The sequence below is a fragment of the Conger conger genome, chromosome 4, assembly GCF_963514075.1.
Source record: "Conger conger chromosome 4, fConCon1.1, whole genome shotgun sequence".
NCBI lineage: Eukaryota > Metazoa > Chordata > Actinopteri > Anguilliformes > Congridae > Conger > Conger conger.
Genome location: NC_083763.1, coordinates 30,316,372 through 30,335,688, shown reverse-complemented (window position 1 = coordinate 30,335,688; position 19,317 = coordinate 30,316,372). Strand labels below are relative to the sequence as shown.

The 19,317-nt window shown below is 45.1% G+C and overlaps 1 protein-coding gene across 8 annotated transcripts in view; it reads left to right on the top strand.

Moving 5' to 3' along the window:
* LOC133127441 (histone-lysine N-methyltransferase 2C-like) overlaps positions 1–19,317 on the top strand; it is an 81,216-nt gene that overhangs the window by 57,419 nt on the left and 4,480 nt on the right. For all 8 annotated transcript variants that reach the window (XM_061240352.1, XM_061240354.1, XM_061240348.1 and 5 more), the window contains 11 exons: positions 1,001–1,142; positions 1,274–1,418; positions 2,271–2,449; positions 4,025–4,161; positions 5,201–5,468; positions 7,305–7,444; positions 10,792–10,899; positions 14,426–15,557; positions 15,944–16,080; positions 17,684–17,814; positions 18,651–18,819. In XM_061240352.1, coding sequence (XP_061096336.1) covers positions 1,001–1,142; positions 1,274–1,418; positions 2,271–2,449; positions 4,025–4,161; positions 5,201–5,468; positions 7,305–7,444; positions 10,792–10,899; positions 14,426–15,557; positions 15,944–16,080; positions 17,684–17,814; positions 18,651–18,819 — 2,688 coding nt within the window. The remainder of the gene's footprint in view (positions 1–1,000; positions 1,143–1,273; positions 1,419–2,270; positions 2,450–4,024; positions 4,162–5,200; positions 5,469–7,304; positions 7,445–10,791; positions 10,900–14,425; positions 15,558–15,943; positions 16,081–17,683; positions 17,815–18,650; positions 18,820–19,317) is intronic.

The window sequence follows — 19,317 nt, the reverse complement described above, 5'->3', positions numbered from 1 at the left end:
TAGTAAATCATGACATAGGGAAATATATTGTGTCACAATACTCAACATACCAACAAAAAGATATGTTTAAATGTAATGTGTCTCAAACATTGTGATAATATTGTATTGCAGGGCCTCAAATTCTGATGGAGTAATCACTACTTGTAATTGAGTCCCAGAACACTGACATAGCATTTTGAAAATCAAAAAACTATCCAAAAACTCACTATGTTTACGAACACAGGGAAGCGGCCCCTTCCACCAGAATTAACGTCCTTTCAATGGTAGTTTTTCTCCTGAGGAGGTGGTTTATGGTTATGGTTGCTTATTAACTATCTCAGACACTAAAACACTTTGATTCATGTGAATTGGACCAATAAGTATAGAGAAAATGACAAATAACTCCACAAAGTCCCCATGTTCAGAAGACGATGGCTCCGTATTAACCTGCCTGGTTCGTAGTCTCTTGTTAACAACAGTTTCCCTGCCACAGTGGGGCAATATTACCATGTCACTGTAGGCCTATGCAGAAATGGATTGTGTATGTAACTCGTACTTAGTCTTTATGAAAGCAAAAGGAATTGTACTTTACACATACACAAAAACCAAAGCTGATCTGGAAGTATTTTTGTAGTTATTAGTCATGAAAGTTGTTTGGAACATGGTGAGCTAACTTGGTATTCGGAACAGGGTGAGTTACTTACTTACTCTTCGAAAGGTCCGCAAGCATCAGCGTTCTTTTCCTGATTTTAGTCAGCTCCTGTGGTCAGCTCTCTGTGTTAACATTTAGCAACGTCATCAGATAATTATGCAAAAAAAAGAATGTCACGTCACACGGAAAATCGTTTACAAACAGCAAAAATAGATATGCTCACTTCTACCAAAATTGCAACCTCCAGGATGATATAAAAAGCTAAAAAACATTAAAAATATGTGTCTGTGTAAAAGAGGTAGATGTAAATGAAATCTATGCTTCTGGTGGGTTTGTGTTCACCGTTGTCCCTGGGGGTTCCTTCTGCAGCAGAACAACCTGAGCAACCCCCCCACCCCGCCAGCCTCCCTGCCCCCCACCCCGCCCCCCCTGGCTCGACAGAAGATGCTGAACGGTTTCGCCACCACCGAGGAGCTGGCCAGGAAGGCGGCAGTCATGGACGGCCATGATGGTAGGGGCGTGACCTTTGACCCTTTTGACCAAACACTATGTCTAAATAAACTGTAGTGTATAAACAAAGGTTGTAAATCGTGTGGAGATCATGGAAATTTCCGGAATGTTCCATTTCGTCCCCTATCCCAGTGGCAAGAAGCCTCGTGCCGAAGCAGCTCCAGGCGGTGTTCAGGCCCGAGGACCTGCTGGCACGGGCCATGGCTCAGGGGCCCAAATCCGTGGACGTGCCCGCCTCCCTGCCCACACCCCCCCACAACAACCAGGAGGAGCTCAGGTGGGTCCTCTCCCCCCAGGGCCCGCTGCAGCTTCCGCTTTGCCCGAGCACTCAGAACAGAACTCCATTGCCATTCCACCTTTTCTGCCGCCCTCTCTTTTTCTGTAAATTGTTTGGTTTTTCAGTGGCCTTTTCACACACTCATCAATTCTCACTTATTTCTGTATTTTCTCTCTCCTCTCCCTTCTGCCCTCTCTCTTTCTTGCCAATCCCTCCCCCTCTCTCTCTCTCCTCCCTACTCTCTCCTCTCCCTCCTCCTCCCCCTCTTGCTCTCTGCTCACTCATCCTTTCTTTCCCTCCTCCTCTCTTCTCTTTTCTCCACCACCCCCCTCTCTCTGATCCCCCCCCCTTCTCTCCCTCTCTCCCTTCTCTCCCTCTCTCTTTCAAAATGCTTTATTGGCATGACATCTTTTTCAAGACTTTTTGCCAAAGCTTTATAAGCAATCATGATATTAAAGGTACAATACGTAAGATTCTTGTGTTAAAACATTGTTACAAGACCATTGTAAATTGAAAAAGGCTCACTGACATCTTGACTCACCCTCTTAAGTCCTTAAGTTCAGGTATAAGTTTGGGTTTCAAAATATATAGTTGACGGCCCGACACTTTGTACCAGAACATTGTATAATTGTACAAAAATTCACGCTCAATTTTAACGTCAGTGTGTTTACAGAGAGGTGGGGATAAACAGTGTTGTGGTTTGAGGGTGTTTGTTGCTGCTATTCCTCTCTTGACCGTTAGAAGTCCGAAACTACCTATTGTACCTTTAACACAAACAATAAATGTAATAACAACAATACAGACATTACAAAAAGCAGACATAAAATGTCTCTCTCCGTCTCTCACACACAGGGGGCAGGAGCACTGTGAGGAGAGGGACACCCCGGAAAGCTTCGTGCCCTCCTCCTCCCCTGAAAGCGTGGTCGGCATGGAGATCAGCCGCTACCCCGACCTGTCACTGGTGAAACAGGAACGCCCCTCTCCTGTCCCCTCCCCGGTCATCCCAATGTTGCCCAGCTCCAGTGGGAAAGGTGGGTGGAGTTCCCCTACCCCAAAGGAAAAAAACGGAGCATACCACTTCAGGATGAATGCTCTAAATGAGCGCTTCATTTAGTTTGTAATTATCATATATACCTGTATATTTTTTATTTGAGAGAGCCCAAAATCGTTTGACAAAAGGTAAAAACATTAAGTACAGTACATATAGAATGCAGACAAGATACAAAGGATAGTAATACGGAAGGGAGTTAACAGAAACAAACAAACTTACTAAACAAGGCAATAGCGGAGCTGGGGGTAGCTAATATTGAGTAGGGATTTTAAAAACGCTCTGCTTCCCGGTTGTGTATTGGAAGAGCGTTCCACAGGAAGTCGCAGAGAAATCCAACTTCTAAAGAGAGTATTTTTGAGCCATGGGTTCGCTTGATAGATTTCCCATGCTTTTTTCCCATAGAGGTTTTGATTCTTGCCGAAAATAAGGTCCATGGTTAATGTACCCTTAAGAGAGTTTCACGTTTCGTTATTACACCCGTTAATATCTCAAACATGTTACTATGCTGTTAGCGTATGTGCTATAAAAAAAGTTGATAAGTATATGAGAACTACAGTTGTAATGTCGCCTGCAGGTGGGCTGGTATGAAACGTGAGTGGTTGTCGTTTCAATCTGGCAACTCGTTGGCAACTAAAGTAAAGTGTAAAGCACATACATTAACAGCTTAATAATACATGCTTGTGATATTGACGGATGTCATTTAACTCGATGAAACCTGAAACTCTCTTCATTGTTAACCGCAGACTTTATATTAGTCAAGAATCGGAATCTCTACGGGGGGGAAGAAAGCACGAAAGAAAGGTCTTAGTTATTAGAGGAGTGCAAGGGGAAAGGATTTAAATTAGAAAAACATGAAATTAGAAAATCATACAAGAAAAGCACTCAGTCAAATGACTCATACTCCAATCTGACTGAAATGATCCCAGCTGAGATTGGGCAGTGAGTGCGGGCTGATATTTTGTTCCAAACTCATTCAGCTCATCATCAAAAATGAGCAATTTGCGGTTTCTGGTAATATTGTCCTTATACCAGAGCCTGTCAGCCTCATACTCTGTAGTTTTGATGGTTCCCAGTATGGGATCATTAAAGACCAGCAAAATCTAAATGAGCCTTTTCCTCAATTTAATCAATTCTTCATAACCATATGGGCACGTTTTAAAGTGTATATTAAGCTTTTTTTTTTTCTCATCCACTTCCTGGGAAATGAGATTTTACAAGATTTTACATCATGTACCAGCGGGTGTGTATTTAAATCAAATGTCTGTGCATTTTTCATTCCCCTCCAATCAATATCCTTTCACTCAACACCTCCTATTCTTTCCCCCAGGCTATGGCTCGGCTTTCCCCTCCCCTCCCCGACTGACGTTAAGTCAAATCGACTGCCCGCCCTCCGAACCCCCCCCCCCCCCAAGAAAAGAGCCGTTTCGCTCACGTGCACATCATATCGCTGAAGCTACAGCTGCTCCAACCTCTAAAATCTAAAATGGTGTCAAGGGATGCATGCACGACGTGATATTCTCTGACCGTGTTCTCCCCCCTTCGCACTGTCGTGTAGGGACTGAAGCCAGGCAGTGGGAGGTCAAGATGGAGCCGCAGTTTGTGTTCTCTGGGTCTCAGTACGGACAGCCCGCTAACTGCTCCAAGGCAGGACTGGTATCCATAGCCATCAGCCTGAACCCAGCTGCAGCGGAGGTGAGTGGCTTTACGGTGGGATTGTACTTGGACAAATCTTATCTGAGCCATGCAGAAGCCAGCATGCACCATGCTTTTTTCATTTTATTTTATTTCTCCTTTATTTAACCAGGTGAGACCCATTGAGATTGTTATCTCTTATACAAGGGAGCCCTGGCCAAGGGCAGAGATTACGAAATTCAATACAAAAGCACGACACAAATTACACATTTATTCTTCTCAAGTAAAACAGCTGCAGACATCAGTTTTTAACGTCTGGTGTAAACTTTTTAAATCACCCACAGGGGTGAAGTGATCCAGTTTAATATCTTTCTGGCGCTTATTCCAGGACCATGGAGCATAAAAACTAAAGCCATCTTCGCAAATTCTGTGGACGGATGAGGCAGTAAAAAGTAGCAGGTTCTGGGAGCGGAGGTTGTATGAACTTGTTTTCCAATTAAAAAGGCCATTTAAATAGCCAGGGAGTTGCCCTATGATGGCTTTATGAAGGAAAATACACCAGTGAAGCCATCTGTGGTGGGATAATGAAGTCAGACCAGCCTTTTCATACAAATCACAGCAATGTGTAAGGGATTTAGCTTTAGCGATAAAGCGTAAGGCTCCATGATAGACTTGGGTTGTCCACAGTTGATTAGACTAAGCAGGGCACAATCTCCCCAGGACTGAAGTGGGTTGAAGGGCCTTCCTCCGATAACCAACCTTCCATGTACACGTAATTGTTTTGGATTCAAATACTTGTCTGTGCTCGATTGATCTTGCCTGGTGTAATTCAGCCAACCAAGAGGACCAGAAGGCAGGGTTTGCACTTTTTGAGAGTAATTCATAGGTTCCAATACACTAGTCAAGCTCAGTAGAGTAGAGTATTTGAATCAAATCAATTACTTATTTGACCCAGGTTTGAATGTAAGTGAGGTTGGGCTTGGGTGGGAGGGGGCACACAGCACAGGGATTAGATAAAATCTTACGTGTACAGATAGCACAAAGGCTCTCTGCATCGCCGGGACGAGGAGCTAACGGTTCTGGGGCTGCTGCTTTCCAGAACATTCCGGGGGTGGTGGCCGCAGTGGCGGACCTGCTCTGCATGAAGATCCCCAGCAGCTACGAGGTCAGCAGCGCCCCCGACAGGGGCTCCCTGGTTCTGCTTGGTGGCCTCAGGGCGCCCCCGCCGGGCTTCGACCCCCGGCACCCGGTGGCCTTCCAGGGGCCCGGCATTGGCCCCGGGCAAGGCCCCGGCCCCCAGGGCATCATGAGGTTCCTGAGGCCCCCGGGGATGGTGCCACCTCAGCTCGTCCCTCCCACAAACACGGGTAAGTGGTGACATCATTCAACGTTAACATTACCCACACACACCAACAGCTCTGAACCAGAGGCATTCTGGGAGAAACAAAATAGAGGGCGAATTTCTGAGAGGAACTTCATTGCAGTAGGCTGCACTTTGATTTCTTCCATCATGGGATTTCTCCTTTGGAGTCATCTTTTAAATGGGAAGGTCAATTAATTTATTTTTATCTTCATATTTTTTGTCTGCTTTTATTTTAGTTGCATGTATGACATTTTCTAGATACACAGGCTCAATTGTGTGTCTACTTATGGGCAGATGAGACCTGCATGTTACATCTCCCTTAACAGACGGATGCAATACCAGTGTTGTATTTGATCATATTACCTTTTTTCAAGAGACATGACCGTTGAAATGCATTGTGATTCCTAGGCCTTTCCATAGGTTTTCTATAGGGCCCCTGATGCTATTTTCTTTTTACTGTTATGCTTCACCTGGATTAGCTAGCCATCCTTTTGTATTTCTTTGATTGTTGAGTGGCTACACCCCATTCTCTCTGGATAACGTTCTGTCTGGTCTCTGATGCTGATGTGTGTGTTCTTATTGATCGATTGAGGAGTGTAGCACGTGAATGCAACCAAGTAATGATTTCAGGCCTTGTTAGTGGAGCCTCTCACTTGTGTGTGCCTTCTGATCTTTTCTTAAGAACAAAGTCTGTAAGCTTCATTACCCAAACAAGATGTGCTAGCTCTTTGCACTCTTTGAAATAATCCTGTTTAATTGCCTTCATTTCCAATCCAGTTTTCGCTTTGATAGAGAAAAACCCACAGAACATTTTAAGTTTGTGCTATATATAATAAAATGTCAACATGTGATCAAATGGCAAACAGGCTGAAACTGAAAAGGAGATATAATTGCAATTAACTTTACATTTCTTAAAGGCTTACTATTGCTATGCAGGATCTTTAGCCTTGCTGTTGTCCTGTGTTTGCAATCAGTCACCTCCTCTGTCCTCAACTCCACCCACTCACTTCTGTTTTTATATTTTATATTTTATAACATTTTAAAGGTACAATAGGTCATTTCAGACTTCTAATGGTCAAGAGAGGAATTGCAGCAACACACATGCTCAAACCACAACACTTTATCCCACCAATGAGCTTGAAATATTTGTCCAGCTATACAATGTATGCCAGCGTGTCAACTGCATATTTTTAAACCCCAATGTAAGGACTATAAACACAGGCAGAGGGTGAGTCAACATGTCAGTGAGCCAGTGACAAAAATCTTACCTTTTGTTACTTTTAATTTTTATAGTTTTCTACGGCAGTCGCCGTAGCGGAAATGTTGACTGGTTTTTGAATGAGCCCTGTCGGCTTGTCTTTCTCCTTTGCTGTACTTGTGCCTCTTCACTTCCACCATTGCAGTAGCTAGGTAACAATAATAACAATAATAACAATAATAATAATTATTATAATGATAATAATAATTAGCTTTATTTGTATAGCACTTTTCCTCTTCTGCTTTTTCTGCTTTTCCTCTACGGCTAAAGCACTGTAAAACATCTTCGTACAGAGATGCAGCTCAAAGTGCTTAGTGTAGTGAATAAATTTAAATTGATAAAAATTATATAAAGGATGTAAAATAATAAAATACAATGGTAAATGGTTGGCATTTATATATTGCCTTTATCCAAAGCGCTGTACAATTGATCCTTCTCATTCACTCATTCATACACACACTCGCACACCAACAGCGATTGGCTGCCATGCAAGGCACCGACCAGCTTGTCAGGAGCATTTAGGGGTTAGGTGTCCTGCTCAGGGCAGGGCCCCAGCGGCTGATTGGCAGGTCTGCGTTTCAGGTCCGGCTACGACAGGGGGTGACTGCGTGACCGGGAAAAGAGAACTGGAGCTGAAGACGCAGTGGTGCTGCCACTGCAAAGTGGTGGTTCTGGGAAACGGAGTTCGGAAGTCCGTCAGAGACTTGCCCTGCATCGCCCAGGTACGTCACCGGGCGTGTGAAAATCCATTTGCGGAATTAATTTGCCTGAGCATTTGTGTTTGTACTGCACTGTGACTGTATTTGTGTTTGTGTTCAGAAGTCAAAGTCAAAGAAAAAAAGAGTGATTCCTTTATTTAGAGCATTCATAGGGCTTTGGTATGGAAAGCAAGGTCGTTTGATTGGCTCACATGGAGAGCCAGAATGAAGCCTCACTCTGCACACCTCTTTGACAGACCCTGCCCCCCGGTGCATTACATTAAATTAGTCATTTACCTGATGCTTTTATCCAAACTTACAACTGATTAAACTAAGCAAGGGACAATCTCCCTTGGAGCAATGTGGGGTTGAGGGCCTTGCTTATTGTAGCTACACCAGGGCTTGAACCACCAACGTTCCAGGTCCCAGTCAAGTACCTTAGCCGCTAGTCTCCAGGCTGCCCCCTGGTGCGTAACTTATGATGTGCGAATGGACGTTGTTCTCTAGCTAGCCTCTCATGCGCGCAAGGTCACGAGCACCATGCTAAAAACAGTACAATCTGTACCCCTGGGTACACGGCGTACAGAACTGTGATTATGCTCTTCCTCCCCTGTCAGAGAGTAACGTGCCCTCACAGAGCTATTAGGGAGGGTAAAGCGCTAGGAACACTGAGAGGAGAGAGGACGGGGCTCAGTTTTGAAGCAGGGAGAGACGAAGTTGTGGAAATGCAGGTGACTCACACGTGAGGTGCATTTGATGTCATGCGATATGCAAATCCGATAACTACTTCTGGCGTCAACAAAGGCCTGTGAAGCAGGAGCCCTTCATCTCCGCTCTGAATCCCTCTGTCGCTCGGTCTCCTTTCCTGTCATTTCAGTGTCGCAGAGCTGGATGTCTGCTGTGTCTCCTCAAATGGTCCCTTTCGCACACACATTCTCTCTCTCTCTCAGGCCCAAATACACACACGCACACACAAAACACACACATACACACACACACATTCTCTCTCTCTCAGACACAAACACACACACACACACAAACACACACATACGCACACACACAGTCTTTCACACTCAGTCATCCACACACACACACACACACACACACACACACACGCACACACACACACACACACACACACACACAAACACACACATACGCACACATATGCACACACAGTCTTTCACACTCAGTCATCCACACACACACACATGCACACACACACACACACACACACACACACACAGTCTTTCACACTCAGACATTCACACATACACACACACACGCACGCACACACACAGTCTTTCACACTCAGTCATTCACACACGCACTCACACGCACTCGCACGCACACACACGCACACACACACACACAGTCTTTCACACTCAGTCATTCACACATACACACACACACTCACACACACAGTCTTTCACACTCAGTCATTCACACATACACACACACACACGCACACACACACACACACACACACACACACAGTCTCTCACACTGAATCATACTCTTACACTCAGTCATTCACTCATACAAACACACACACACACACACACGTGCAAAATGATCTTTTTGTGGATGTGTGATGACCCCATGGTCCCCTGTTAGATTGGTAGACAAGTTCACACACTCACAGTTGCATTCTCACACTCTCACACTCACACATTCACACTCTCTGTCTCCCTCTCCACAATAAACATGCAAATAGCCCAATTGACAGCTTCAGTATTAGTCATATAAAGTTGCGTCTCCAAAGACTGAATGGGAAGAAAGCAGCAGGAAAGGACAGCATACCTGCCTGAATCCTGAAGACCTACAATCAGGAATTGGCGCCACTCTTAACCCACATGTTTAATTCCTGTCTGGAAAATGGTAATTTTCCTACTCAGTCCAAGGACCCTGCTGTATGCGCAGTACCAAAGAAAAGCAGGCCTTCGTTCCCACAAGGTCATCAACAGATCTCCTTGTTGAGCTACATAGGAAAAGTGTACAAAGGAATCTGGAAGGACATTCTTTTACTCGAGATAGAACCTGCAACAATGCTTCACAGCACAGATTTAAGAAGAACATTTTCTGCCTTACTACATGCAGTTTAAGTGTGGCTGACTGTGGTTGATGCTGTACCTAAATTTGATGTACCTTCATAGACTTTTCATGGGCACAACAGACCATGGCCAACTCCTACTGACCCTAGATTCGTTGGGTGTATCAAAGCACATGTTGCTGGCCATACGGAGTTACTTGGATGGCAGACTGTGAAATTGGGAAATTGATGCTCAAAGCCACATTCAGTGCTGGCAGGGGTTCCACAAGGTTGGGTATTGTCTCTGTTGCTTTTCATCCTCTGTATGGATACAATGAATCGCATCCTGCCTCCAAGTGTTGAAACGATTAAATATGCTGATAACTTGACCCTTTCAGGGCTGATGAGGGGTTCACTTCTAGGGTAGATGCAGGGCTGCAGTGATTGTGATCTGGGGGCAGTTGTTCTGTCTCTCAGCAAACCAAAGACATGGTCATTCGTGTCAGGAAAGCACCAAACGCACCCATCCCACCTGGTGTCTTGCTTAATGAACAGCCTGTGGAGAGAGTGGGTTTTAGATGTGCAGCTCAGCTCAGTCCTTACATGGGACAGTCATGAGCCCAGCCAAGGATCAATTACCAGGCTAGCTAAATGTGGAGGTCTTCCTCCAGCTGTCTTACTCCAGATATACATGACGTTTATTCAGCCAGTCCTGGAGTATGTGTCTCTTCAATGTGACTCCCAAAGTACCTTGTCAAAGACCTAAAATGCCTATAAAGAACATGCTGTCGAATCATTGGAGAGGCATCCAGTACTCTTCCCTAACTTGGAAGAGAGAAGAGAGGAAGCAAAAAAAAATGTTTTTTTCAGCCCCTGAACAAACTGTCAGACTAAACGTCATCAACTATCATTCCTGCCCAGAGCCATGAAGCTTCTTTCTAAGTGAAACATTTTAAAGGACATTTTGCACATGTGTATTTCTCACTGCAATGTTATTTATTTGCAAATTTTATCGAATTCAATTCAATGTATTTTTGTATAGTGCTTATCACAGGAGACTGTCACAAATATGCTTTACACAGGATGTATTTACAGTCTTATCTAGGTGTTCTTCAGTGTGTATAGAAAACATCATAATTCATATCTTCTATGCCATGTTTTCTTATGATGAACTTGAACATTGCTGAATGTACTTTTTCTCGCTCTCTCTCTATCTCGCTCTCTCTCTTTCTCTCTCGCTCTCTCTCTCGCTCTCTCTCTTTCTCTCTCTCTCCCTCCCTCCCCCCCCTCTCTCCCTCCTCCTTTCTCTCTGTGCGCTCATATCGCTGTTCCTCTGCAGGACTCTCTGGATGGCTGGGGGAAGGTGGAGGGGAGCCTGGTCTTCTGCAGCCACAGCTGCTTCCTCCTGTACTCCGCTGCCGTGCAGTCCAAGGCCACCGAGAGGAAGGTACAGTATGGCTGGAGTACACCACCCATAGCACATGCTGTCACCATACTATCACTGTACTCACACTGTACTGGCACTGTACTCACCATACACACCACACTCAAACCCTCCCTACACTCACACCATACTCACACTGTACTCACACCATACTTGCATTATTTAAACCGTACTCACTCTCTCCCCACACTCACCTCACACTGTACTTGCATCATACTCACACTATATTCACTCCATACTGAAACTATACTCCCACCATTCTCACGCCCTCTCCTGCTCTGTCACAGAATCGGTTGCCCAGTCTGTATGCAGTGCTGATTTTGGCCTGTCACCTTGGCTGATTCTATGACTTGTTGTGCAACAGTTTGGTCGAACATCGCAAACATATGAGTAGGCTTTGGAATAACCATCCATTTAGTGTCTTTAGTGTGAACTTCAAAATGTGTTTTCAAAAACATCAAAGTATTGAATTTTTCAGAGAACCTAAAATGTTCCAAGCATTCTGATAGATTGCTATCTTGTTTGAAGTAACATTAATAATTGATGCATGTAAACAAACAACATTGTCAGGTTGTTTGGAGGAGTGGGTTTATTCTCTCTTTTTCGTACTTTGAGAAATAAACACCTTGATAGCTGTGGTGTTTGGTGTTCATTTTCAAGTGCAAAAATAAAATAACATTGAGAATACCATTCTGTATATAGTACAGAATCTAATATTGGGAATTTATTTGGGAATTGTTCCAAAGCACTACCATAACTGAAAAATGCATATCATAATTGAAATACTATTTTATGTACTACATAAACAACCAAGTGGTCGATTAAATGACATTTACCCTTTGAAGAATACATTTTTTGCAAATGTTCTTTCAAAATGTTCTAGAGCTCAGCTGGTTTTCAGTTTCGACCTGTTCAACAATTTTAAGAGAACAAAAGGCACCAATTCCTTTTAATACAAATTGGATGCATTTAAAAAAAAAAAAAAAGTAAGAATAAATATTTCACTGATTAAAGTGCATTGTAACAGCCAAATGACTGTCAACTGTCTGCGAATGCACATCAGTAGTGACTGTTATATCATCATTCAGTTACGAACGTCCTAATAACATATTGCAATCTAGGTATGGCAAGCCCAGTTCAGACCAAAGATTGGCAATGCGATTATACCGTCTGTGACCGTTACATAGAGGATTTTCTGCCGGCACTTGCCGTTGCAGACAGTTCACCTTGCGTAATCGCACGTTGGCACGTTTTAGAGTATTGCCTACTCTGCCAAATCAAAGCCCCCTTTATCTAACTCTGACCACAACACCGTCTTCCTAATCCCAACCTACAGGACACTGTTTAAAAGCAGTAAACCTCAGACAAAGACGGTAACTGTATGGTCGGATGATAGTATGGAGAAATTAAGGGGAATCTTCCTATGTACAATTTGGGACGTTTTTCATGATCAGGGAATTGATGTAGCCACTGATACAATAACAGACTATATCCAATTCTGTGCGGACTGCGTGACTACTAATAAGATAATTACAGTGTACCCCAATAACAAGCCGTATGTAACGAAAGAAATAAGAGACTGTATTAACAGGAAGAAAATAGCTTTTAGGAATAAGGACAAAGCAGGAGTGAAAACAATACAGAAGGAACTCAACCAACTACTACGGGAGGCAAAGAAGAAGCACAAGGAAATAATAGAGCATAGCTTTACTTCCATGGACTCTAAAAAGCTCTGGAACTCTATGAAGGTCATAACAAATATGAAGACGAACAAGAAGCACATCATCACTACTGATGACTTGCAAAAAGCTAATGAACTGAACAAATTTTATCTTAGGTTTGAAACTCAGGACTTTTCTTTGGAGTGTAATAATGTGCTGGAGGCCATTTCCACTTCTGACCAGAGTCTTGGGGTGTTAGTTGACCCCTTTAAGATCCAGTCATCATTTAAACGATTATGCATAAAGAAATCCTCAGGCCCAGACTCACTCCAGCATGGTGTCCCATCTTCCAGAGGTCAGTGGACTCACATATTGTCCCTGCACTCTGGAAGAGATCTATAATTGTTCCAGTCCCAAAGAAACCTTGCCCAACTGAAAATAATGACTATAGACCTGTGGCTTTAACTAGTATTGTTATGAAATGCTTTGAAAGGTATATGGTATCTGTGTTGAAGGAGGAGGTGAAAGATCAACTAGACCCATTCCAGTTTGCCTATCGGCAGGGGCGGGGCACAGACGATGCCATTAACAGCATCACCCACTTTGTTATTAAACACTTAGAAGACCTCAAGTCATATTCACGTTTACTATTTGTTGACTTCAGCTCCGCCTTTAACACGATGCAGACACATCTACTGGTCACGAAACTGAAACATATGAGTGTTAACCCCTTTGTAATTAAATGGTATTTTTCTTTCTTAACCAATCGAATTCAGCAAGTCAGAGTCAACAACACCCTTTCGGGAGCTAGATCGATGAGTACAGGTGCCCCTCAGGGCTGTGTCCGTTCTTTTCACATTATACACAAATGACTGCAGGAACAGCTGCCCCAGTAATCTTAGTAATCTCAGACGATACTGCTATCCTTAGCCTGCTGCACAAGGACACACGTCCCACAGCTTACTTTGATGAGATAGAGAAGTTTGTGCATTGGTGTGACACTAATCACCTCATCCTTAATGTGAGGAAGACTCAGGAGATGATCTTAGACCCCAAGCTAGTGGGGGAGCATAGTTCTGTAGTGATTCATGATGAACCAATTACTCAGGTCTGCTCATACAAGTATCTGGGTGTTCATTTAGACAACACATTCAGCTGGAATACACATTTGGAGAGTCTGTGCTCACGTCTCCAGCAGAGACTCTACTTTCTTCGTAGACTTAGAGTAGATGGCGCAGACAACAGGATTATGTTTATTTTTTATCAAGCTGTGCTAGAGAGCATGGTCAGGTATGGGATGTCAGCATGGTATGGCAACCTGACAGTAAAATTAAAATCTAAGCTGATGCGTCTAGTACAGACTGCTATGAAGGTCATGGGGAGGAAGGAACAGCAGTCCCTCCAGTCCATCTATGAACAGTCTGTCTCTAGTCAGACGCAGAGAATACTGTCTGACCCATCCCATGTCCTCCAAGTGAGTTTGTTAGATAGTGTCATGTGTGTTTGTTAGATAGTGTCATGTGTATTCAAGAGATGGTGCAATATATGGGATGGTGCAATATAAGGGTTGGTGCAGTACAGTATATGGGATGGATGGTGCAATATAAGGGATGGTGCAATATATGGGATGGTGCAATATGATTAACGTGAATATGCAAGACTGTTGTTTGTGATTGTATGTGTTCTTTTTGTAATGTGTTTTCTGTTATTTTCTTTGTAGAGCCATTGATAAGCTGTATGTAGCCATGAGTCCAAGACAAATTTCCCTAAGGGGCTTTAATAAAGTGTATCGTATCGTATCGTAACCACCGGTTGCAGCTCGCCATGACGCAAGTCTTCGGTTAAACTAAATCTCCCTTCCTTCCCAGCCCGCTACGACTATCTCCCCTGGCTCCGCGGTTAAAGAGAACCCTTTTAAAACCCAGCACCAGTACAGCAACAACATGTCCGCCCTTGACATCCACTGCCTGGCCCGGCTGCATCCCAAGCCGTCCCCGCCCTCCACCCCGCCCGTCTCCTTCCCGGAGGCCTCCTCCGAGACGGAGCCCAAACCCGACCCCCTGAAGGTGACGGTGAAGCTGAAGCCCCGCTCCCGGGGGCTTCCCAACGGCGCGGACCACCCGTCGGGCCCAGGGCAGTCTCCGGGGAAACGACGGAGGGGCCTCCGCTGGAGGAAATGGAGCGTCCACGTGCTCGTCCCCAAGGCGGACCTCCGGCCGGCCGACGCCGAGAGCGAGATCAACGGGCTCCTGCAGAAGCTGGGGATGTCCCTGCGGCCCTTCCCCCTCCCCCGGGACCTCCGCCGCTGCTGCTTCTGCCACGAGGAGGGTGACGGGCTGACCGACGGCCCCGCCCGGCTGCTAAACCTGGACCTGGACCTGTGGGTGCACCTCAACTGCGCCCTCTGGTCCTCCGAGGTCTACGAGACGCAGGCGGGCGCCCTCATAAACGTGGAGCTGGCTCTTCGTCGAGGCCTGGCGGTCCGGTGCGCCTACTGCCAGCACCCGGGAGCCACCAGCGGCTGTCACCGGCTCCGCTGCGCCAACGTGTACCACTTCACCTGCGCCCTGCGCGCCCAGTGCACCTTCTTCAAGGACAAGACCATGCTCTGCCACCAGCACCGGCCCCGAGGTGCCGCCCAGGGCCAGGAGCTGCGCTACTTCGCCGTGTTCCGCCGCGTGTACGTGCAGCGGGACGAGGCCAGGCAGGTGGCGGGCGTGGTGCGGAGGGGGGAGCAGGAGCACACCTTCCGGGTGGGCAGCCTGGTCTTCCACGCCGCCGGCCAGCTCCTGCCCCAGCAGATGAGGGCCTTCCACTCGCCGTCCGCCATCTTCCCCGTGGGCTACGAGGCCAGCCGCGTCTACTGGAGCACGCGCCACGGCGACCGCCGCTGCCGCTACCTGTGTTCCGTCGACGAGCGGGGCGAGCGGCCAGAGTTCCGCATCCGGGTCAGGGAGCAGGGCTATCCGGACCTGGTCCTCAGCGACTCCACGCCCAAAGGTACCGTAGTCGCCGGAACTGCTCGTTCTGACAACCTGGTGTGCTGAGCAGCTGCGATGTCCCAAAATCAGAGGGCTCCCTTAATCATATTGATGCATTTGTAAATAGTTTATTTGTAGGCTTACATGACCCAAAAGAACAAGAATAACCACTTCTGCAAAAAAGCATGAGCCCTCCAATTGAGGTCTGCAACTGAGGTCTGCACTGGTGAGGCAACAGACTGATCGGCTGAGCCAGGGAATACTCCTGGTCAGACCAGACTGAGCTTAGGCTGACCTGGTTCACCTCGAGTGAAAAGGCCTGTGTTTTGTAATGTAAAATGTAAGTCCTATGAGTCTTAATTAGTTGTAATGAACATGTTTTGTCGCCCCTGTTTCCCCCCATAGGAGTCTGGGACAAGGTTCTGGGGCCAGTTGCGGAGAGGAGGGCAGAGTGTGGCATGCTGAAGCTCTTCCCCGTCTACCTGAAAGGAGAGGACCTGTTTGGCCTCACCGTCTCAGCTGTCACCCGGATAATAGAATCGGTAAGAATACGGCCCTTCCTATGAGATAAGTGGAGAACAAACACCAAGATAATTCTCTGGGGAAGGAAATGGATACTAATTTATTGCACAGAGCAGTGGTCCTCACTCCTGGTCCTGGAGAGCCGCAGGGTGTGCTTGTTTTTGTTTCCGCCTTAATATAGCAACCAATTCAGACCCAAGAAACCAGGTGAGGTAACTGGAAAATGAACTGCTTTAGTTGATCAACTAAGTGCCGAGTAATAATGAAAGCCAGCACACCCTTCAAGACCTGGAGTGAGGACCAATAGAATAGATGTATGAAGCATGCAAAGGGTGTTCTTCAGCGTGCTAGAATGTGCACAAATCCCAAGAGGTACCAACTAACATACCATACATGGATCATCAACTCTGGCCCTCAAATCCAAATTCAGCCCTGGTTTTCTTTTCTCCAGAGTAATTAGTGCTACATTATGGTGCCAGCCAGATCCTGAGCAATATAATTTATATTGAGATAGATTTTTCTCTCACTTTTAAATAAGCTTTTAATGTCCTTTTCCGGTTATGTGGCACGGTTTTTTATGCCTAACACTCAAACGGTATAATTAATTATTCCATGCGTTGCCCCAGAAGGCATATTTTTTACAGAAGGCTGTAATTCACATTGGCATCAATGGACCTGCAGATTTGGAATAAGAATGAAGGTTTATTTCTCCAGTTAGTCTTTAATGTAGTCTGCGGGTAAGCAGAAGTGTGAAGCTCAGCTGTAGTTGTTTGTTTGCTTCAGACTTACCCAGTCTTACCTACTTGTACCAGGGGCATAGCTTGGAATTCTGGGCCCCCTGAAAGAATTTTGCTCTCTATGCCCCCATTGTACTGGAAGTTTTGGAAACCCTCTCCAGTTGTGCCCTCGCCCAAGCTGTGGGCTCCTTGAATTGTCACAACCTTTCACTCTAGCAATGGCCCTGCCTGGTACCAATCCATCTGGTGCCAAGACAACACAGATGTAGGTTGAAGATTGAATGCAAGAAGGAACAATCATATGTGCTGATAGCCAATTACTTTATCACCTAGAGACTTTGATAAACCAATTAAATTATCCAGCCATTTATCAGGGAGGACGTACAATTAAAAACATAACGAGCGATAAATTGTATCTATGTTATCCAACGGGCAACTTTTCACCATCTGTGAGAAGAAGCGTACAACGCTTCACACAAAATATGCAAGATATTACCACAATATGATGGAGATGCATGTAAATATGGCAGCCTAGTGGCACAGGACTGGGACCTGGGAGGTTTGTGGTTCAAGCCTTGGTGTAGCCACGATAAGATCTGCACAGCTATCGGTCCCTTGTGCAAGGCCCTAAACCCAGCATTTATCCAGGGGGGATTGTCCCCTGCTTAGTCTAATGAACTGTAATTCACTTTGGATAAAAGTGTTACCTAAATAACAAATTATTATTATTATTATTATTATTATTATTATTGTTGTTGGTTGTTGTTGTTGTTGTTGTTGTTATTAGTATTATTATTGTTGGTTGTTATTATTGTTATTATTATAGTTACTCTTGTTGTTATTGTTATTATCATTATTGTAAATGCGTCACTTTGTGTTTGTGCAGCTCCCAGGGGTGGAGGCCTGTGACAGCTACACCTTCCGCTACGGCCCTAACCCCCTGATGGAGCTGCCGCTGTCCATCAACCCCACCGGCTCCGCCCGCTCCCAGCCCAAAGCCAGCTCTCACGGCAAAAGGTATTCTTTATGATTTAAAAATGATATTACCCCCTCTCCCCCCGGTGCTCTTTCTCATTCCCGTGTTGCACACCCTCCGTGTCATGTCCGCCACTCCTCTGCAGCACTTTTAAAGGCCTTAGTTCACAAAATGGCTCCTTGTGTGTTTGACTTTGGTTGGCCGATTAGATATTTGCATTAGCAAGCTGGTGTACAGGTGTACCTAATAAAGTGTTCAGTGAGTGTATAATCCATAAATCCTGTTCATGTGCTGTATTCACAGCAACGCCTGCAATAAACAAAACCGATTAAAAGTAATTACACACACAATAACTTTTTTTACAGTCAGTGCTCACCCAGAAAGAATAAAATGAGTGACTGAATTGGTCCCCCTGGTTAAGAGCTTTCAAGTAATGTCTAAATATAGCACGAAAGAAGAACACATGCTACACAACAGTTTATCTTCCCATTGTAAAAGCCATTCTAAACCACTAATATAAATACTGATAATGATTTATTTTTATTGCTGTTGTAAAATTACAAAGTAACATATCAGGGGTTTAAAACTGATATTTCCAATTGCTGCATCCTTATCAGATGGGAATGTTTATATGAAGCATCTCACAGGGGAACAAATGCAGCAAAAAGCCAGACTTCAGGGATAATTATAAAACCTGTGTGAATGATTCTTTGTTCATTCTGGGAGCACTTTTAAGAGCTTCAGTGCCTCCCACATGTCCTTTCTATCTCAAAATATATCTTTTCCTGCTGCTTTGTAGCCCAGCCCCCTCCCCCCTGCCTATGTCTTCAAATGTGTTGTTCTTTGGTTGTGAACCTTTGCTGTGTTCTTCCTGTAGGCCTCATACCCTGACCAGCATCAGTTCCTCCAAGTCCTTCCAAAGCTCAGTGGCAGGGGAGATCAGCACCCCCTACAGCAAGCAGTTTGTCCACTGCAAATCCTCTCAGTACCGCAAGATGAAGGCCGAATGGAAGAGCAACGTGTACCTGGCCCGCTCTGGCATCCAGGTTAGCAAGAACATTGACCTTATGGGTCAAATGGTTGACGAGCTATAGGCATTTATTTGCTTTTTATAGCGCCACCTATTGGCTGTGTGGCCCAAAAGTTGGCATGTCTCCACAGAATCATGGACTACATGTGTGTGCCAAGTTTGATGAGGATCAGATGTAGGATTCACGCGTGTTGTACAGATGTTACAGATAGAAAAAATGGCCCAAAATACTCAGTATCAAATAAATAAAAAAATTACAAATAAAAAACAATAGGGTTCCAGCTTGGACCCCTAATAAGACTAATTAGTTAGCTGACTGTTTTATCCAGAGCAACTTACAGTTTATTAGACTAAGCATAGGCCAATCCCCCCTGGAGCAATGTGGGGTTATGGGCCTTGCTCAGCTGTGCAGTCGTGCATAAGATCCTGTCATGTACCTTAGCCACTAGGCTACAGGCTGCTCTCTATACATCACCTAACTATAAACGGGTCTTAAACTGGCATTGACTATGTC